The sequence below is a fragment of the Bidens hawaiensis genome, unplaced genomic scaffold (assembly GCF_021521415.1).
Source record: "Bidens hawaiensis isolate Kalapana, Puna unplaced genomic scaffold, B.hawaiensis_p1.1 tig00000760_1, whole genome shotgun sequence".
NCBI classification, from domain to species: domain Eukaryota; kingdom Viridiplantae; phylum Streptophyta; class Magnoliopsida; order Asterales; family Asteraceae; genus Bidens; species Bidens hawaiensis.
This window is the reverse complement of record NW_027491043.1, coordinates 4,668,004-4,690,680: the sequence shown is the minus strand read 5'-3', so window position 1 is coordinate 4,690,680 and position 22,677 is coordinate 4,668,004. Positions and strand designations below refer to the sequence as shown.

The 22,677-nt window shown below is 36.6% G+C and overlaps 2 protein-coding genes and 1 pseudogene across 3 annotated transcripts; 2 read left to right on the top strand and 1 right to left on the bottom strand.

Annotated features, from left to right (window-relative positions):
- Positions 1-376: 376 nt before the first annotated feature.
- Positions 377-8,803, top strand: LOC143535095 (golgin candidate 1-like). Of its 2 annotated transcripts, none has more exons than XM_077029437.1 (21): positions 377-413; positions 1,017-1,088; positions 1,323-1,372; positions 1,450-2,109; positions 3,091-3,150; positions 3,294-3,371; positions 3,441-3,644; positions 3,847-3,903; positions 4,004-4,078; positions 4,176-4,247; positions 4,850-4,912; positions 4,992-5,090; positions 5,210-5,287; positions 5,382-5,450; positions 5,564-5,611; positions 5,702-5,797; positions 6,654-6,730; positions 7,851-7,896; positions 7,977-8,075; positions 8,362-8,406; positions 8,596-8,803. In XM_077029437.1, exons 1-21 carry the CDS (start codon positions 386-388, stop codon positions 8,665-8,667), a joined length of 2,148 nt encoding a protein of 715 aa, XP_076885552.1. In that variant the 5' UTR covers positions 377-385; the 3' UTR covers positions 8,668-8,803. The 2 variants fall into 2 exon arrangements, with proteins under 2 accessions (XP_076885552.1, XP_076885545.1); XM_077029430.1 differs by having other exon boundaries at positions 3,088-3,150.
- Positions 8,804-11,249: 2,446 nt separating this feature from the next.
- On the top strand, positions 11,250-14,613 carry LOC143533860 (NADP-dependent malic enzyme-like). The gene is made up of 15 exons (XM_077028503.1): positions 11,250-11,453; positions 11,588-11,739; positions 11,832-11,937; positions 12,049-12,114; positions 12,243-12,338; positions 12,416-12,487; positions 12,562-12,645; positions 12,720-12,818; positions 12,929-12,976; positions 13,054-13,107; positions 13,181-13,279; positions 13,374-13,463; positions 13,965-14,042; positions 14,131-14,296; positions 14,435-14,613. The coding sequence occupies exons 1-15, from the start codon at positions 11,391-11,393 to the stop codon at positions 14,611-14,613; spliced, it is 1,452 nt and encodes a 483-aa protein (XP_076884618.1). The 5' UTR covers positions 11,250-11,390.
- A 2,749-nt stretch (positions 14,614-17,362) lies between these two features.
- On the bottom strand, positions 17,363-17,986 carry LOC143533851 (secreted RxLR effector protein 161 pseudogene; annotated as a pseudogene).
- Positions 17,987-22,677: the final 4,691 nt, after the last annotated feature.

Sequence of the window (22,677 nt, the reverse complement as noted above, 5' to 3'; positions counted from 1 at the left end):
GACTAGCGAACCTTAAAATCCGATTTTTATGACGCTAGTTATAGGATAAAAACGAGTAATGAGGCCCCAACGGTGTCTTAACCTAAACACAACCACCTAACCTAAAAGAGTAAAATCCGTATGCACTGTACTTACGCTATTTTTGGACGGTTACGATAATGAGGACCTTTGTATTACTATTCTTACCATAGACCTGACAACACTGGAAATGAACCCGAAACTGATCGAATAGCCTTCCTGGATCAATTACGCTCGTTGTGACGTCGCTGTTGTTCTCATCACACCAAATCCAAATCTAATAATACTCGATTCACAATTGAATTGATTCAATTGGAGTTCAGTTTATGGCATTACTTCTTTCGTGTTGATCCACCGATTGATTGCGATGGCTCATTGGCTCAAAGCCGCTGAAGGTATCTGTCATTCATGATTCACTCTACTGCACTTTATTATTATTATTATTATTATTATTATTAAGCGATTCATAGCTTACTTTGATAGCAATCTATCTGAATTAGTGTTAATCATGATGGTATGTATAGGATGTGTATTGGAAATTTAATAGATTAGCCTCTGTGGTTAGGTTAATAGGTATACATCTGATCTGGATCCTTCCTTCAAGTTACTATGTGCTCTACCTACTCATGTTTTAAATGACAAGTCAACATTTAGCCTGCAGCTGTATGCCATTTATCTAAACCAAACATACCAAATTTACCTTCATTACTAGGCTTTATTTTTCTCTTCTTTCGGCCTTTTAGGTACTTTAATCTTGTTTAGTAGATGCAACCTTTATGCATGGTTTATGCTGCTGAATTTGAATGATATTAGCCTTTTGTTCATCATTACTACATATCTACATGCTTTATGATATTAGCCTTTTGGCAGACATATATTAGTTACACTATAGTGAGGTAGTATGCTTTGAAAACACATGACTACTTGTCGCATTATATGTGACTCGATGAATATGAATTTTTTCAAGGCTCACAAAACTTCCGGTGTGTGTTGCGCAGATCTGTTTGAAGTTGTAGATCGGAGGGCAAAGCTTGTTGTTGGAGATGAACAACCAGATTCACAGTTACCAGGTTAGAAACTGTATTTCTGTATAATATTTGGCATGTAAATAGGAATATTTGTATGTGCTTGTATGATGTATACATGACAGTTTCCTAGGCTGTGTGTAGTGTTTTGTTTCCAAATGTATTTATTTCTTACGTTACCACAAATGTGGAATTGATTTTGAAATGAATTATTGATCTCTGCATGCTGGTTGTCTGTTTGACTTATTTATTTTTATTTCCCAAATGTGCACAATTAAGCTTCTAATGGACAAGAATCTCAAGCAAAGAGCAAAAGGTTAAAAGCAAAGGTATTCTAGATGTTTCTTGTAGGGTTTATATAAATTCATGCTGATTCGCAAGTGGTCTAAAACTACACTATTTGCAGACTAAAAAGGAGAAACCTTTAATTGAAACGCCTGCAAAGGTCAACACTTCATTAAATAAAACTAGCTCTGGTGTATCATTGCCAAAAGCTTCATCTGTTAAAGATTTACCTGCTGCTTCAACTGATGATCATGGGATCAAAACTAACAATGAGGAGCAACACAAAGTTAATAATGATATCTCCAAGTCAGATGTTCCTGTGTATCATGAAGATACATCAACTGGAAATATCAATCAAGAGGCTGTTCCATCAAGCTTCAATGGTAATCATGTTAATGCAGATTCTTCAAATTTTGGTGAGGAGAATGTTTCAGCACCGGTAACTTCTGTAGAGACTGAAGCTGAGAAAAATCATCCCACTGAGTCTGGTCAAGATGTCTCATTAAAAAATAAAGAAAGTGAGATGGTGATCAACAAAGATGGATCTCAATCTTTAAACTCAGAGACGCCTTCAAAAGTTAAATCACCAAAAGTTAGTGATCTCAAAATTGAACATGAGCTAGATGAAAACAAGTATCAAGAACATAAACTTGTAACTTCTCCAAAGAAAGTACAAGATCAACTTGAATCGCCAAAGAAAACACAAGATGAACCCAGTTCCCTAAAGAAGGTACAAGATCAGTCTGGTTCTGCAAAGAAAATACAAGATCAGCTTGATGAGGTAAACTGGCACCATACTTTTGGATTCTGTGTTGGTGAGGTGGTAATTTCGCCCCATTTAATTATGGGTCGATTTAGGTTATGGTTTATCTCTAACGGATCAAATGTTAAAAGAAATTATGTTCAAATAGAGTGATCAAATTGGGTCTAACAGGTTGAAGGCCATCTAAAGTGTAGTTAATGCATAAAACTCCTAAACCATTTTCTTCAAACAGTTATTTATTATTGAAGTAATGAAACTTTTGTAATCATATTTGTTTCGATTGCTATATTTTATAAAATAAATTGTTTTGGACAAAAAGGTAGGCTTGTAAAAGTATTGAATAAACACTAATGAGGCATGTTCATGTCTGTTCATTTAACTTTAACAGAAAAAATGATCGAACAATTAAATGAATGGGGTTTTCTTGTTCATGCTCGTTCATTAAGAAAATGAACATCTTCGAGTTTGTTTATGCTCGTTCGTAAGCAATATAAATGAACGGTTCACAAGCGTAAACGGACATGCTTAACTGAACATAGATGAACAAACATACCTGAGTAGACACCAATCAAAAGTAAACATGAAAGTTAATATGTCAGGCCTAAAATATTAATAAAACTAGACTAAACTGTAATGGGTGATATTTTAATTGATAAAACTAGACTTAGTTGTAATGAACCTAAAAAGTTTAAATAAATATATAAACGAACAAACTTAAAAAACAAATGTAAACCAATGAACATAAATGAACGAATGAGACATGTGTTCATGTTCGTTCATTTAACTAAATAAACAAACAATGTTGCTCATGTTCATCCCTTTATTAAATAAACGCACCTTTTGTTGAACATTTCACTGAACGTTCGTTTCATTTACTGGCCTACAAAAATGTGTTTCGGGTTAATCCTACCCACACCAAAGATTATCGAATCTGACTTGAACATGTTCTGATCAGTGTACATAAGTGGTTTTAATGGATTTTTTTTCATTCAATAGGCGAAGGGGCTGCTTGAAAGTTCAAAAACTACTGGTCAGTCAAAAGAGGCCAGATTGGCACGGGTAAGACTATAATTCTATGTCATCTTATGGTGTATTGGTTTATTATTTATAGGATGCTAGTTCTTTACCTATATAATGATAGAGAGTTGGTTCTTTATGAATGTATGTGTAATGAGGTTGGTATTTAATTTTGCTTTCTATAGGTTTGTGCTGGGCTTCAATCACGCCTTCAAGAATACAAATCAGAAAATGCACAATTAGAGGAGCTTCTTGTAGCAGAGGTACAGCTTGAGTTCATTTACAGTCCTGCATTATTTACAAATAACGTGATATGTTCTACTTTTTAACAGAGAGAGCTTAGTAAATCATATGAGGCACGCATACAACAATTGCAAAAAGAATTGTCTTTATCAAAGGAGGAGGTGAACCGAGTGGAGTCAAGCATGTTGGAGGCCTTGGGTGCAAAAAATGCTGAAATTGAGACACTTGCCAGTTCAATGGACTCACTTAAAAAGCAGGCTGCTTTATCTGAAGGAAATTTGGCATCATTGCAGGTTTTTGCACTCCTATCAAGAATGCAAGTTTTACATCTTACTCTTGCAAGCTACCTTTTATGTGATTGTTGTTGAAGTGTCGAGTCTGTTGATGTAGATGATTTGTACAATTGTGCCACAAAGTTAAACTGATGATAACTATCTTCTTTGTATAAATGTTCTTTTCAAGCTCATTATATGACAGTGTATTACATTTTATCAGGCAAGCATGGAGTCAATAATGAGGAACAGAGAGCTAACCGAAACAAGGATGATGCAAGTAAGAATCTGGTTAAACTAAATGTATTAATTTGGTTTTGTGTTATAATATTTGTTGTGGGTGGTGTATTTTTGACATCGTTGACTATGTGATTGTGCAGGCTCTAAAGGAGGAACTTGCATCTGCAGAACGAAGAGCAGAAGAAGAGCGTGCTGCACACAATGCTACCAAGATGGTTTGGATCAATTTCACTTTTGTTTCTTTTATGATCTTCTATTTATTCTTTAATGTTTTCATTTAGTTTACATAGTCATAGTTTCTCACAATAATAGGCTGCAATGGAAAGGGAAGTTGAACTAGAACACCGAGCTCTTGATGCATCCACTGCCTTAGCCAAGATTCAGGTATCCTGAAGATGTATTTTTGTTTTTCTTTCCCATACCTGAATATTTGAGGTGGTTACAAGGACAGGTTGGGTAACGTATGCGAACTTGTCAGGTGGGATCAATAAAACTTTTCGGCTAAAGTTTATAGCAACATGCTTTTTTATTGTATTGCGAACAGAAAGAAAAAGCATAAGTTATTCATTTTTTCAATTATTAAAAAAATTGAAAATGCAAGATATCGGTTGAAATGCAATGTTTACTCATCTTTTCAGCATTCTAGAAAATACACAACCAAAATTTGTTTATTTAGACAGCCTACACGTGTAGGTTATATGACTTCACATAACATAACCTACACATGTGTAGGTAAGTAAACATTTAAAAATGGAAAAAAAGCACCTGAACAAGTTAGTTTAATGGTTTCTTATGCACATAACATAGGATATTTGTATTTAAGAAGTAAAAGTTTTTGGAATATTAACCATTGATAGAAAAAATTGAATGATTTAGGTTTGTTCATTTTGTTCTCATAATAATTTAGTCTTCTGTAATGAACCTCTCCGTGTATATATGTTTATATATTCACCTTTATAACTGGTTCCATTATTTCTATGTATTAGAGAACTGCTGATGAGAGGACTGCAAAGGCAGTAGAACTTGAGCAGAAGGTGGCACTACTTGAGGTAACCAAAGAAGCTTTAAGTTTATTCACTTAACTTATTTCTAGTACATTTTTAAAGTTCAAACATCATCTACTGTTAGGTTGAATGCTCTAGTTTAACCCAAGAACTGCAAGATATGGAAGCCCGTGCTCGCCGAGGCCAGAAGAAGTCTCCAGAAGATCCCAATCAAGTGATTCAGGTAGCACGATCATTTAAATAAATTTACTTAAGCTCGTGAATCAATGCATACTTACAGTTATCAGAAACTAACGCATCCTATAAACTCAGTAATTGTAACATCTATCTTTAAATGTGCAGATGCAAGCTTGGCAAGAAGAAGTGGAGCGTGCTCGTCAAGGTCAAAGAGATGCCGAGAGAAAACTCTCGTCTATGGAGGCAAGTTTCTTTGTGATTTTACTTATCTACCCTTTAATATTTTGTATCCTGTATATTCCCAAATGAAGAACAAATGGATGATCGGTAATTGCAGGCTGAAGTTCAAAAAATGAGAGTGGAAATGGCTGCAATGAAAAGGGATGCTGAGCATTATTCACGCCAGGTATTATTATTAGCTTTTAGTTTAATATTAATCCATTTCACATATTCAGATATCAGTTTTTGGCTTTTTGCCACGTGGTGGCGACATGTTAAACTGATAGTGTTACCGTGCAGGAACATATGGAGCTGGAGAAACGATACCGAGAACTCACAGATTTGCTGGTAACATTGTAGTCTGTTGGTGATGAATATTTTATATTCTGTTAAATTAATATTGAATTATTTTGACAAAAACATAACATGCATTGTCAGTATTACAAGCAAACGCAACTGGAGGTGATGACAAGTGAAAAGGCTGCAGCAGAGTTCCAATTAGAAAAGGAGATGAAGCGTATTAAAGAAGCTCAGGTTTATTATTATTTCTTCTTTGTTGCTTATTTTTTAATGTTAATGCGTCAATATGGGTGGGTCAGGCAGATTGAGTAACAGATCAAATTGGATTCGGTTTGAAACAAGTTGAAACAAATTACTTTTAGTGCATCTTGAAACAGACGGGCCCATGTTGTCCTTCAATAAATGCTTTAATCGTGACTAACAAAGCAATACTATTACCATCACAATCTAAATTTTTGAATAGATAGGATTTAGAAGGTTGTATGCGTAGGCCTGTAAATGAGCGGACGCTCATTGAACCGTTCGTCAGGAGGTTCATTTATGTTTGTTCATTTAACAAGCAAATGAACATGAACATGTCTTATTTGTTCATTTACGTTCGTGAAGGTTCGTTTAAATATTGGTTCAAATACATTTATTACTAATATTAATTTAAAATCAATTTGAATTTTGTATTTGAAAAGCCTTTTGCTGTATATCTTTGTGTACTTTTGAACTATTGGATGTAATGATCATGGTATTTTAGACTTTAATCTTGGAATACATTTACTTTCGGTAGGTGTTCGTTTATGTTCGTGAACAATTCTTTTATGATATTAAAACACGGACATAAACAAGCATGAACAAGTTCATTTTCTTAACGAACAAACATGCACAAGAAAATCTGTTCGTTTAGGTTTTCATGCTTGTTTGGTTAAAGTTAAACGAATGAACACGAACAAGCCCCGTCTGTGTTCGTTCAGTTCGTTTGCAAGCCTATATATGCGCTAAAAATAGACTTAATCAACGTTCACTCGTTTGACCAGCTCCATTTTTAGGGCTTAGGGTCTGGTTTGTGTATGTGCTCACTTGTTGACTTTGAGTTGACCAGGTAGAGGTAGAAAGAAGCAGAGTCCCTCGACGTGCATCAGCAACTTTTGATGAAGACACCGACATGAAAGCCCTCGAGTATGTTTCTTTTTCCTTTTCTTTTTAAAAACATATTCAAATCATTGTCTATATTTGATTTAAAATATTGTTATTAATAAAATATAAATGCCTACTAACTAGGGATGAGATCGGTATCGTATGTACCGAAAGTACCCGTATCATAAATCAGTTAACCTGGGTGCCGAATACGGTACCCGATTCTATAGTTCGGGTATGGGTATTTAAGTTTGATACCCGCTTTGGTACTTTTTTATTTTCCTCATCTCTCCACTGAAATGAAATTGGTAATGGCGAGTAACAAATAAGCTGAATCAGCCTGGGTACAGGTGCGTGACGGGTACCAAATTGGCTTAATTGGTACGAGCACAGTTACGGTACTGGCATTCGAAAAATTATAATACCAAAACCATAATACCACGAGTCCAACTGAAACAGAATACCAAAACCAAAAATAAAACCAATAAACCATAATGCCAAAGTAAACCATAATTTCAAATGGGTATCGACTGCTATGCAGTCGATATCACCGATATACCGATATACCAGTGATATATCAGATATTGGTCCCTTGGTGAAATATCAATCAAAATATCGGTTAGAATATCGGTACCGATAATATCAGCGATATTGACCGATATTGGACAGATATTCAATCGATATATCACCGATATTCCCGATATCAGTGTTTTAAGTCTTAATTATCAATTTTTAGTGTTTATTGTTAGTTTTTTAAGTCTTAATCAATTCGTACTTGCTATGATTTTTAGTGTTTTGCAAGTTGCAAAAGGTTAATCTGTTAATGGTAGGAGATTATACAGAATTATTAGTGTTAAATTGCTATATATATGAATTTTACATGATATTAAATTACTGATATCCCACCGATATCTCACTGCGATAACCGATATCTCAAATATCGGTCCTTGACCGATATTCGATATTTTTCCGCTTTAACTGCTTACGTACCCGCTTGAAGATACGAGTTGGACTTTCCAATAAAACTCTACGTATTCCAAGCGGGTACTAAGTACCGAAATACCCGCATCCGTACCCGTAGGTACCAAATTCCTAAAATCTTTGCGGTACGGGTATTCGGGAAAAAAAGTTCTCATTCCTGCTACTGACATAATAAATGCAGGCCTCTTCCCTTTCATCACCGCCACTTGGTTGGGGCAAGCATACAGGTAACTTAGCTCCATTTCTATTTTCATTTTTTTTTCCTCGTTTTTAATTAATCTATATAATATATACTTATTAATTGCAGATTCAGAAGGCTGCTAAAATTCTAGATTCTGGTGCTGTCAGGGCTATGAGGTTTCTCTGGCGATATCCTTTTGCTCGAATTTTCCTAGTCTTTTACATGGTAACAAAATTAACCCATTTACAAATATATGACATGTATAACCTTCTTTAAAACTTGCATTAGGATATGGGAGTTTGGAGTGTCAGGAAAAAAGGAGGGTATAATGGTCCTATTTCTACTTATATTCAATGAAATGGGCAAATATTAAATTTGAAGTACTTTGAGTCGATATATTGAAGTGATTTTTTTCTGACATATTTAATGCGAGTTTTTGGGGGTATATACGAAGTTGCCCTTTTTTATTTTTTATTATTTTTTATCTCAGCTAACCTGTGATGATCTGCAGGTATTTGTGCACCTTTTTATGATGTATCTGCTGCATCGACTTCAGGTATCAGTCAGTCGGTTTATTAGTTATTAAAACCCAACAATTTTGGGTGCTCGTAATTTTTTAAATAACCAAAGATCACAAATCATAAGTAATTGGCTATGTATTGAATGTGCACTGTGCCCACATGTGTGATACGTTGACTTTTCAAAGTCAATCATAATAATAACCTTTTTTTTCTGCAATGTGCAGGAGCAAGCGGACACAATGTCTTCAAGAGAAATTGCCGAATCTATGGGACTTGGGAATCATACCTTACCCTGATAAGTTTTGCATAATGTTAGGTTTTTTAGGTGCAGCCCAATATGATATAATACCTGAATTACCTATATTTTCGTTACCCCCCTTGGTATAAAATAAAGAGTTGATAGGGTTAATGAATTCGAGTGCAGAATTTGAATTTTTTTTTTTCACTAAAGGCTTTTGATGCACATATGAAGCTGGATCTTAGTTGTTGATGTGAGTTAAACTATAAATAACTGTAATTTGTGCTAATGTAAAATGAATTGTTCATTCTTTTGTTTCGGGCTGGGCCGGATTAGGAGAAAGCTAGTGTTTTTATCCTTCATCCATATTATATTATTATAATAACAAGTAAATTACACTGACTGGTTTGGGGCAAATTACAGATTTGGTCTCTCATTCGAGATTTTTACACATTTGATGCCTGATGGCATTGTTTGCTTTCATCATCGGTCACTCCACATAACGAGGGTTGGTTTTGGGGGTTAAGTGACACTTGTGAGTTGCAGTCCATGGGAAAACAGGTAAACGTGAGTTGCACATTGGGAGTGATTCTGTTAAGTGTTTGGGAAGACCGGCATGTTGTTAATTATAACCTGTAAACCACTGTCAAGTGATAATCAGTGCTCACTCACCTGGTCCGTTTTATAATGGCTAACTTAATTCAAAAATTAAATAAATAATGTGTTTTAAGTAGTTACACAGAAACAGAAAAAAATTAACCAACTATTCTGTAGGTTATTAGAAGGCAACTTGAATTCATATGAGTATAGGTTATTAGAAGGCAAATTGAATACATGAAGTTAAAATATGAAACGTTTTTATGTAATTAACCTTGAATTGTATTTAGAAACTAGATACATCACAATGGCTTTTTATAGCATTTTGAAATTTTCCAATGCGGATACTATAATCACCAGTCTTCTTTAGAGTAGATTACATTTGTCTTCATATGCCATAAATTATGAAAAGAGTAAGCATTCATAATCGCTCATCGCTTATGTCGTTTGGACATTTTTTCCATTCTGTTTAGAAAGTTCTTTTTAGCATGTTGGTCATCATGGTTTATTTATTTATTATTATTATTATTTCATTTCAGTCCAATTCACTAGCTTCATTAATTATTAATGTTAATGTAAATTACTAAATCTCCCATAATAAAAATAATAATATATAGTATACTGCCAAATTGATTAAATAAGTGATATGATATTCCCTTTTAAAACTCACACACCCTACATACGATTGTATAGGAGTTATACGATCGTATGAAACCCCACTTGAAATGATGTATAGATAAGTCAAAGGGTGTGTGAATAACCGGAGCCTTAAATAATATAGCTATTCTTTCCACGTATATAACTACATTAAAATATAGGATATGGTGAATAGTGGATACCCAAATATGAGGTTATATTTCAATTTCCTATATAATTTGGGGTATGTGTTATTGGGATGGTTGGATGAGGACCCCAACTTATTAGTGAAAATTAACAAAATCACATATTTTCCTTATAATTTAGTGCTTGCAAAGCATTGATATGGAACTTTATCCGCACCTATTTAGTTTAACCAAAATACACATATATTCATAAAATTTGTTCACCTTTTAAAAATCTTTTACATCCGTTCTTCATATATTTCATAATCAATTAAATAATACACATTTCCACTAACAACTGTATTAAAATATAATATTGGAGATGATAGTGAGCACGTGATTTTACTTTAGTTTCTAATATAATTTAAGATATGGAGATAATAACTCCTTTTTATAATCTTAACATGAGGTAAAGGATGGGGACTCTATTGTGATTGGTGTGCCATAAGCATAGAAATTTGTACTACGAAACCTTTTAAAACATCTTTGGTTGTTCCCTACATTCTCTCAAGCAACCATATTGCTTTATTTGTAAATGAAGGCTTCTCATGCATTTGATCTGAATTCACGGAACCTAGATAGCCCTTAAACGGGTTATAACATCTCATTAAATTAAAATTTAATCTCACCAAATATTTGATATGAAAATCCTATAAAATAGGGATATACTGAAAAATAATATCCGATATTCAAAAAAAACATTATTCATATTTAATAAACAAATTTATTAATAAAAGAAATACGCGGGTTATGGGTATCACCAAACCTAGATAGCTTTTAAACCGGGTTATAACATCTCATTTATTTGTGAAGTTAATAATGTAAAACAACTCCCCGAATAATACAGAGGATAAAATCTAGCGGTAGGAATAAATTTAACACCATGCCTTTCTTTTTTCTTTTTTAATGAATTTGATTCAATTGCTTCATAAAGAGGTCATGGTAACGTGAGTGTGACAGATCAAAGTTGTTATTCAATTAGTTTATTATTATTATTATCGTTATTGATCCCAAGTCCACGGTTGGCGGTGGCGTTGCTGACGTCTACGGAGAAGATCGTGCCACCGAGGACCACCTGGTCACTCCTTGGACTGACTGTTTCCGTCGCCAGGTAAGTACATTTTGTTTTTCTTTATAATAGCTAGTTTGCATGTTTATTTAATTAGCTTGTTCTGGATTTGATTTCTCATAGTTAGATTAAACTGCAACACATCCCATTGTTGTTTCTAGTGGATACACTTTGTTGAGGGATCCGCACCATAATAAGGGGCTTGCATTCACCGAGAGGGAAAGAGATTCTCATTACTTGCGCGGTCTGTTGCCTCCGGCTGTTTCGACACAGGAGCTTCAGGAGAAGAAATTGATGCAAAGTATTCGCAATTATGATGTTCCGTTGCATAAGTATATGGCCATGATGGATCTAGAGGTATCACTATCAACTTTGTTATTCACATATTTCACAACTTGAGCTTGTGCTGTTCATGATCCTCATTAAAAGGAAAACTATTACTTTACAAATGATCATGTTATTAGTAAATCATATGCATTTGATGTTTATAGGAGCGGAACGAGAGGCTGTTTTACAAGCTTCTTATTAATAATGTGGAAGAACTTCTCCCTATTGTGTACACTCCTACAGTCGCTGAGGCTTGCCAGAAATACGGGAGTATTTTCAAGCGCCCTCAGGGTCTCTACATTAGTTTGAAAGAGAAGTATGGCTGTTAGATTGATCATTTGAACTGTGTTTACTTGAAATACAATGTGCCAAATTAGTTTGACTTGATGAAGTCAACTGAACTTACAGGGGAAAGATTCTTGAGGTACTTAAGAACTGGCCTGAGAGAAGTATTCAAGTTATTGTTGTGACAGATGGCGAGCGTATCTTAGGTTTGGGAGATCTTGGGTGTCAGGTAAAATAAGCCAACTTTCTCTACTTTATGATTTTGTTGAATCAGATATTCAGATGTATTAGCATTGTGCTATTGTTTTCTGATAATGGAACTATTTTTGAATTCGGTTAGGGCATGGGAATTCCAGTTGGGAAACTTGCTTTATATACTGCACTTGGAGGAGTTAGACCTTCTGTGGTAGGCTACATTGGGTTTGACCGATTCTCCAAACAAATGAGGATCAAAACTTTAGTGATTACCTGAATCATCATTAGTTATTTCCGTTCATTGTAACTTTTATGATGGTCTTTAACTTGTGTGTGTAGTGCTTGCCTGTTACCATTGATGTGGGAACAAACAGCCAGAAGCTTCTGGATGATGAATTCTATATTGGCCTTCGACAAAAGAGGGCCACTGGAAAGGCACATCATGACTAATTCGGATCCTTGTAGATTACCTTAATCATGGTATCATGCTGTAACATATGTTGTTTGTGCAGGAATATTATGACTTACTTGAAGAGTTCATGTCTGCAGTCAAGCAGAACTATGGTGAAAAAGTTCTTGTGCAGGTAAATAATCAATATGGCTTCTAAAAGTTTGCCATTTAAGTCGCTTCTTATGCCATATCATATAAAATTTGAAGTTTGAAGACTTTGCAAACCACAACGCATTTGAGCTGTTAGCCAAATATAAGACCAGTCATTTGGTGTTCAATGATGACATTCAGGTATATATGGTGATTGATGAATTTTTATTGCTAATCTATGAATTACTGTGTATTTTTTGTTTATTTCTTTGCAGGGGACTGCATCTGTGGTTCTTGCTGGTCTTGTTGCATCACTGAAATTACTTGGCGGTAACTTGGCTGATCATACATTCTTGTTCTTTGGTGCTGGAGAAGTGAGACCTTTATCTCTGTGCTCCTTTATTAAACGTTATTATTTCAACCCCTTCTATAATCCTAAAGAATGCACAAAGTGTTTAAAAACTATGTTATCCTTGTATTTCAGGCCGGGACTGGTATAGCAGAGCTTATTGCTCTTGAGATATCAACAAAGGTACCAACTCTGATCTTTTAGTTGCATAACATGTAATAATAATTTCTTCTTTTTTATCGTTTGTTTGATTTTTATAGACGAATATTCCTGTTGAAGAGGCCTGCAAGAAGATATGGCTTGTAGACTCTAAGGTGGGTACACATGGTACACTTTTTTTTCTCCTTAAAATGTGATTATGTTCTTATGTAATGACTGTTTCTACAGGGTTTGATTGTTGGTTCTCGTAAAGAATCCCTTCAGCACTTTAAAAGACCATGGGCTCATGACCATGAGCCTCTTTCAACTCTCTTAGATGCTGTTAAGGTGAGATAGTTTCAATGGTTTTTTCATATTCATGATAAATGTTTTTGTTACCAGTTTAGTATAGAAGTTGAACTTCCTTTCAAATAATCATCAGGCCATCAAACCATCCGTCCTTATAGGAACATCTGGGGTAGGACATACATTTACAAAGGATGTAGTTGAGGCCATGGCAGCCATCAACATGGCTCTCTCTCTCTCTCTCTCTCTCTCTCTCTCTCACACACACACACACACACACCCCCACACCCATTATAAATTAAGTGTATGCTGGGTTGACACAAAAAAACCTTTTGTCCAAAACTAACTTTAAAAAAGACATTTTGTAAAAAACTTAACTTCTAAAAAACAATTTGTCGAAAATTTAGCTTTAAAAGGCATGTCCAAAAGTTAACTTTTAAAAGACATTTTTGTCCAGAAGTTAACTCTTTCTATAAATCATCATTGCGTCAAAGTACATGAATTATATTATTGTGTCGGTACATGTGGTTTGTTCCGTTCCTCCATTTTCATGTTTCAAATTTAAGTTGTGGGGCTTTTGACGTGGTTCCTTTTTCCAACTCTCTTTTTTACACGTTATACATAACCTGTTTCAACCCATTCATATGTAAAATTGGTCAAACTGTCAAAAGTACCTTTACTCGATATACGGTAACATACACTAAACCACTTATGAGTTTGTATGCAGAAACCACTTATTATGGCTCTCTCCAATCCCACCACGCAAGCAGAGTGTACTGCTGAACAAGCCTACACGTGGACTGAGGTAACAGAAATTAGTTACTTTGAACTTCCGTTACAACAAAAAAAAAAAAGAAAAAAAAAAGCTAAACTAAACTTTAATCATTGTATAGGGCCGTGCAATATTTTCTAGTGGCAGTCCTTTTGATCCTTATGAATACAATGGCAAAACCTTCATTCCGGTCCAGGCAAATAATGCTTACATTTTCCCAGGACTCGGTTTTGGGTTAGTCATCTCAGGTGCAATCCGTGTACACGATGAGATGCTTTTGGCTGCATGTAAGCACAAATTATAATCCTAAAACAAAAAATGCCCCGTGGGATGCTTTTTGTAGCATTAGTACAAATTATAATTATAATCCTTAATATAAAGAATGCATTACAAGTATTGAGAGTTTGTGGATTTCTTTTATTCAGCGGAAGCATTGGCTAATCAAGTAACACAAGAGCACTATGATAAAGGGATGATTTATCCTCCTCTTACTAACATTAGAAAGATTTCGGCTCATATTGCTGCTAATGTTGCTGCTAAAGCGTATGAACTTGGTGAGTCTCGTCGGGACTCGGGACTAGAGCTGTTCACAAGCCGAGCATAGTCAAGCTTGGGCTTGAGCTCGAACTTGGAGCTGGTTCGGATCATTTTGGTTATTTAAAGAGCTGAAATCGAGCTCGGCTCAAAAGCTCGAGTCAGCTTGTGGCTCATCGAGCTCACTCGTTGAATTCTTTTATTTTTTATTTACAAATATTGATATTGATATTAATATTAAAAGACAAAAGAAATTAATATTTTAACATACACATAATACAAAATTTATAACTTTAAATATGTATTCAACTTCGTTTTACTAAGATCAAGAGGCATTTATTAGATTTTTTATTTATGTTTTCTTTTCAAAATTTTATATGTTATTATTTTTTATTATTATTACATATATTAGTATTTTGGGTTTTTAAGTGAGCCAACAAGCGAGCCCACGAGCTGAAACAACCTTGGCCTGGGCTGGGCTTGTTTAGTTACGAGCTTTTATCGAGCCAAGCGTTTTTTGAGCGAAAACACCCTTAGGTCAGACCGGTCCCTGAGACAAAAAATGATTGCTATCAGGCTGGGTCGACCGAGAACACTTTTTTGCAAATCTTACAAATAGTTAGTTTGTTGTTTATGACTACAAAACTCCGAGTAATGATCTAATTAACTGATAAAATGAAATATATGGTTTATGCACCAATATAAACTTGGAGGAACATGTTAAAGTGTAATCTGTGTTCTTGGTTTTAATGAAAACTGGCTGGATGTTTATAGGTTTGGTAAAACCCGTCTCCCACGCCCTGCAGATCTAGTGAAGTATGCAGAGAGTTGCATGTACACCCCTAATTATAGAAGCTAGATGAAGCATTAGCCAACTCATATATGGTTTCAGTGTGTGAGAATGTTGTTAATCTTGAGTTTGTGTGTTTCTAAATGTTGAAATCTATATGGTTTGGAAATGGTTTAATGTTGACTTTGGGCATGGTTGGTTTATGGTGTGATTGTTGCATTAGTTCCATGATGAGATAAACCTTTAAATAATTACGCATGCATGTAGTTGTATGTATATATACTTGTGGGTGTATCAAATCTACTAGTAAATATTTGGGGACCGCTTATCCATTTACCGATTAATGAGTGAATACAATACACTCTGAATAAAACTAGTCCAGGGCGTTTTTAGGTGTCCCTGAGTTACCTGCCTGACCTGATGCCACCCGAACCCAACTATATACCAGAATAACCTGTAACCAGGTTGAACCTGATCTATTTGGTTCGGCTGCTGCATATAATGGTAGCAAGGTTTTCTAAGCAAAAGGATTGTAATTCATTTATTGTGAACTTGTGACCGGAATAGAGAAAATACAGGAGACATTATATGGCAAAATAGAGCTGCCTTTTAAACATACTAGTTGACTAATTTAAAACACACTCAGACTTTCTTTTTGGTCTTTGTCCGTATTCCGTAATACGCCCCTGCAAGACAGATGCCCCATCGGAGACTCCAATCTTAACGTGAAGAAGCTGAAAAGGATAACTCTTTGGGAGCCATCTGCAATCTTTTCATGAACATATATTTGAGTAATATAAATTTAAACACACAGTTGGCTTTCTATTTGGTCTTTATCCATAATACTGGATAGGGTTTTAACCCGATCTGGTAACTGGATAGGGTTTTCTGGTTTGGGTTAACCCAATGAACAACAAATTTAAACAGTCTGATCATTATAGGGTATTAACTATTATGTATGGTGTAGAATATAGCCATGTAATGTAAAATGTGTAGTATATCTTGTGAAGTTCAATCAGGCGGTATCATAGATGATTATATGTATACGTTTGGTTGATTTTTTTTAATCGAATTTGTTGAAAAATTCGTTTCCTAAAATCTGGTTTTTGGTTGAATATTGTGATCGGAGGTGAACATAGTAACGAAGACGGTGGTTGATGGTGATGCATGACAAGGTTGAAGGCTTTATCCTCCGTAATATGCCCTCGCAAGATAAATGATTCGATAAATTTATTACCCGTCGGTGGCTCCAATCTTAAAATGAAAAAGGACCTTGACTGAGCGGTTTCGTGAGGTTGTTAACAAGTTGATTGGCTGATTGAACATGTGGAACTCTTAGGGAGCCGCTGCAATCTTTTCACGAACATAACATTTGACTAATTTAAATCTAAAATCACATTTGACTTCTTTTGGTCTTTGTCCGTAACACTGGATAGGGTTTGAATCTGATCCAGTTCAATTTTTCAGACAAGATGGGGTCACAATTGGATCTTGAACTAGAAAAACAAAACAGAAAATATGAACCAGATTTCTACTAACTTTTGTAATTGCATTTCTTATAAAAAACTGATTTTTAGTAGTGATACTGGTAGTACATAATCAAAGAAACAAACCCCTCTATTTATAGAGTGGGAAACACAAAACTACTTAACACCTACTTGACACACAAGTTGGTCTTACACCTTATCCTACCCACTTGTTATTTTCTGCAGTTTTACTTAAGCAAGCAACCTGAATTTTCAGTCCACTTGACTTGCAACTTGTTTTATCTTTTTTCTACTAAACTTTAACCCAAAGTTAAATATGAAAACTGTTTTTACCGGCTGGTAAAACTGAACTGAACAGTAACACGGAATCAACTAACATTCACCCCCTTGATTCCGTTCTTCAAAGTTGTTAAGTCTTCAACTCCTAGCATTTCCCTCATCTCGATAAACTTGACTCTTGGCAAGGCTTTAGTCAAAATATCAACTTTCTGTTCATCTCCACTCACGTGCTCTATCTTCACCAAATTCTTTTCCACACATTCTCAGATAAAGTGATACTTAGTATCAATATGTTTGCTTCGTCCGTGAAATACTGGATTTTTCATTAACAAGATTGCAGACTTGTTATCCACACGTAGTGTTATAGCTTCCACACTTTTCTCGGTTATCTCCTCTAATAGACCTTTCAACCAGATTGCTTGACAAGCTGTAGAAGTTGCAGCTACAAATTCAACTTCACAAGATGACAAAGCAACAGTATTTTGCTTCTGACTACACCATGCTATCAGACCACCCCCGTAATAAAACACCATTCCTGTTGTGCTCTTACCATCCATACCATCAGTCGCATGAGAGCTGTCACTGTAGCCTACTAATTTTTCATCTCCATTTTTCTTGTAACGAATCCCGAAGTCAATTGTGCCTTTCACATACCTCATCACATGTTTCACAGCTTGTGAATATGATGTCCTTGGGGACTCCATAAAACGACTAGCTAAACCAACCGCATAACTAATATCTGGTCGTGTGTGTGTTAAATATCGAAGACAGCCAATTATTCTTCGATATTTTAGTGGCATTAACACACTCTTGATCCTCATCTTTTCCGAGTTTTGGACTTGGGTCCATAGGACATTTTGTAGGATTGCATTCCCACAAATTTGCATCTTTGAGAATTCTCGTGGCATAACCTGCTTGCTTCAAAGTAATACACATCTTGTCTTGTTTAACTTCTACTCCCAAGTAGTAGGTTAAACAATCCCAAATCACTCATTTCAAAGCGATCTTGCATCTGTCTTTTGAATGCATTTATCTCATCTTTACAAGGTCCTGTGATGATTAAATCATCCACATAAACTCCCACAATCAACGGACCAGCCTTGGCGATTCTCTTGTACACGGCATGTTCTCTTGGACAACGAGTAAAACCAAGCAGTTTTAGCGTTGCATCCAGCTTCGAATTCCAAGCTCTCGGAGCTTGTTTCAAGCCATATAAGGCCAAGGTGCTCCTTTCCCGGTTTCTCAAATCCTTCAGGTTGAGATACATAGACATCTTTCAATTCTCCATTCAGGAATGCGGTTTTAACATTAAGATGGTGAACTTCCCACCCATCTCGTGCGGCTAGAGAAAGAAGTAACCGAACTGTTTCCATTAGGGTAACCGGGGCAAATACTTCATCATAATCGATATTGTGCTTTTGAACATAGCCCTTCGCTACAAGTCTAGCTTTGTAACGAGTTATGTCACCTTTGGCGTCTCGTTTGGCTTTGTAGACCCACTTTAGACCAATTGGTTTAACACCTTTGGGTGGTTGAACCAATTTCCAAGTGCCATTCTTCTCGATCGAATTTAATTCTTCTTGCATAGCAATTCTCCATTCCTTGCTATCTCTGGCCTCATTAAATGAACACGGTTCTTCATTTAGTAACAACAGGTCTAGGTCTTCAAATCGAGGTGGGTTAAACGGGATTTGTTGCAATGATTGGGTTCTGGAGTAAACAAAATTCAGCTGTCGGAAACCCTGGGCAGGGGTGTAATCATAATATGAGCTAAAAATTGGGCTCACATCTGATGAACTAGGCTATCCAAAGCTGTTCGGACTGTTTTGGTCTTTAAATGGGCTGTCCGAACTGCCTGAATCTGCCTGCTGACTGTTCTGCAGGGGGCTATCACGTTCTGCTGTTGGGCTGCTGGTTAAAGTAGTCGAACCAGGCCCGCTGTGTTCGTTTTGGACAACAGCTATCTCGCTTTGATTGGGTGAAATCTGGGCCGAACCAAACCCGGTGGTTTGGGCTTCATCTTCAACGGTAAACTCGACCCAATCTTTTTCGTTTGTCTCGAGTTCTTTGACCCAATTCCATGGCTTGCTTTCCTCAAAGCGAACATCCCTACTTACACACACCCGTTTGGTTCTCGGATTGTAAAGTCTATAAGCTTTACTTCCCGGTTCACTCCCGAGATACACCATAGATTGCCAATTTTGTTAACTGAACCGTGGGTACTTTAACATAGGCAGTACAACCGAACACTTTCAAGTGTCCCAAATTCGGCTTTCGTCCTTTTAACGCTTCATACGGGGTCTTCTTTCCCTAAGCTTTTGTGGGTGTTCGGTTCATTATGTAAACCGAATGCCGTAAACCTTCTCCCCACAACCATTGTGGTAGCTTCATTGCTTTCATCATCGATCTTGTCATTCCAAGTATCGTTTGATTTCTTCGTTTAACTACATCGTTTTATTGCGGTGTATATGGTGCGGTTAAGTACCGATTTATACCATCTTCGCTGCACAATTGTTCGAAGTTTGTAGACACAAACTCTCTTCCACGATATGTTCTCAAGGCCTTGATTTTATAACCCGTTTCAACTTCAACAGATTTCTTGAACTTAGCAAATGCTTCCAAAGCTTGATCCCACATGAATCTGCTAAAATCATCAACAAGCAACAGAAAATACTTGTTGCCAGATGGTGTGCAAGGTGTAATAGGATTGCAAAGATCAGCATGTATTAGTTCAAGAGGTTGTTTTGCTCGATACAAGGCATGGGATGGAAATGGAAGCCTTTGTTGCTTCCCGACATGACAACTTTCACAAAGTTGTGACTTGTGGTTTATGCTTGGAACCCCAATCACAAACTTTTCTTGTGTCATCATTATCATGACATCAAAGTTTAAATGCCCGAGAAGAGCATGCCAAATCCAAGCTGTCAAGTTCATTTTAAAACATAAACAGGTTGGTAAAACAACGTGAAGACACACTTTATAGAGTCGGTTTGGAGACCTCTTGACCTTCATTAACGCTGCACCCGATCAGTCATAGAGTGAGAGATAACCGTTCTCAATATTTGTCTTACATCCAACCTCATCAAGTTGCCCGGGACTCGATATGTTATTACATAAATCTGGAATGTAATAAACATTAGAATGAGTCTTTGATCGCCATTTTTACACTGAAGAAGAATCGACCCTTTGCCTCTGATTTCAATTGCCGAACCATCTCCAAACTTAACACGCCCTATCATTTTTTCATTGAGTTCACTAAAGTAAATCCGTTCACCGGTCATGTGATTGCTTGCACCATTATCTAAGTACCAAACACCTTTCTCGGTACTTTCTTTGGCATATTCACTAGGAAATACCTTTTCTTCATTCAACATTACCAAATCTTGTATAGACTTTACCATCAGTAAAGTAGCATTCAGCGCATGCAAACACAAAGTAGGCATACGCAACATTCAGTAGTCGAAACGACTACAAACATTCAGGGTCGAGCAAACGTACAACCCAAACACGTAACATTCGGCGTATACAAACACAAGGTAGGCATACACAACATTCAGTAGTCGAGACAACTACAACATTCGCCAAATATTGGCCATTCTAAATATATATAAATATATATATATACACACACACATTCTATAACATTCCAAGGCCTACCAATACTAGCAAGCCTATGTAAAACCATTCAAAACATTTCATCAAGTAAGAAAAACACTTAGATGTGCATGCTAGCCCAAGTAAGAACTCACCTGAGATCGATCGAATACTTGCAACAAGCTAGGAAGTTCCTAAGGGCAAAATCACAAACAAGGGCCTGTAAATTATACATAACGCGTTACTAAACTAGACTGTAAGAACACTCTAGCCTAATGGGCCGTACAAGCCCAACACTTTGGCCCAAGGCCCAACACTTGGCCCAAGGCCCAACAGCTTGGCCCAAGGCCCAAAGATAGTCAAATCGGGTCGAATGCGCGTGAAATAATCCTTAAAACCATTTGTTAACCGAATCAGCCCCGAATGGACCAAATTCCGTCTTAAACCTTTTCATTCATCATAATTATGTCACCCGAGTTGATAGGGTTGACGGTTCCTTTTTACAACACTTACTTTAACATTTAAACGAAAATTTGCGCACCGCCGACTCGATTGACGAAGCACTAACCCCGACAGCCCCGAGCACCAAAAAAATAATTTTTCCACAGCCCTTAAACCCCCCTAAGGCTGCACGAACAGAATCGGTCGGTCACCCGATCAACTAGCGCATCAAACTCAACAATTTGTAATTCTACACTCGAAAACCCTAGTTTTCGAACTAAAATCGATTGACCGACCTAAACACCTCCAATGACCACGAAATTTTAATATGATGTAAATGCCATACCTGGGGATCTTTCTACACCGGAAACTCTAATTTTTATCCACGGGAAGTGGGTCAATTGCACTCTAGCCGAAATCTGCCCAACAAAAAGTTTCGGCAAAATTGAGCATCAAAACGATTAGGGGTGAGCAAAAAGAGTGTAGGGGATTGTAGTACATACCTTGAACTACCTCTAGGAACTTGGAATCGATCAAAAAGTCGAAGCAATGAAGGGGGGGCTGGAGTAGTCCGATCGCAGGCAGCAGCAGCAGCTAGGGTTTTATTTTTTTTTTTATGTTATAATATCAAACATTTTCATTCTAGCCCCCGAAATTTAATAATAATGCAACTTGGAAGAAAAGTTAAGCGATTAGGCGTACCGTGAAGACGTAAAGGCTTCGGAGAAACGTCGGATGAATCCCGAGAATTATACATACTCAACAATCTTTAATTCTTGAAATCGGAATCAACGGGCGTTACACTCCTCGTCCACGGCTGCCAAATCTACCACGACCTCGACCACGGCCAAGTTGATTAATCGGAGCTGATCCTCAACCTCTGCCGACTTGTTTCGTCTCAGATCTGTGCTTCTCCTGCCACTCAGATCTGGTTAGTAATAACTGACCCGAAGAGTCTTTGGCTGCTCCAACGGGTTTGATACGTTTTTCGTATGCTTTGAGACGTCCGACGATCTCTTCTAACGGCATAGTATTCAGGTCAGAATACTGTTCTATTGTAGCGACGATAGGAAGAAATCTGGTTGGTGCGGAAGTCAGCAACTTCTTTACTAGCGCCTTTTCTTCAATCGTCGTTCCAAGTGTTTGGAACTTGGACACAATCCCACCAATCTTGCTAGCATAATCATCAATGTTATCAGCCTCCTTTATACTCAATAATTCAAACTCTCGGTTAAGAGTTTGAATCCGAGCTTGTTGTACCCTTTCAACACCAAGATACCGAACTTTAAGGGCGTTCCACACGTCCTTAGCCTCCTTGTGACATGCAACTTGCAACAAGATGTCTTCCGGCAGTGCCTGGAAGATGAAAGCCCTTGCTTTCTTCCTGACTTTGACATCCACGTCATCTCCTTCAGGTGGTTCTATGGCATCCCATATTCCTTGGGCATCCATGAACGACTCCATCTTGATAGCCCAAGAGGTATAGTTCATTGTACTTAGCAACAGACATTGGTACGATGTTGTTCCCCCAACTTCTCTGATA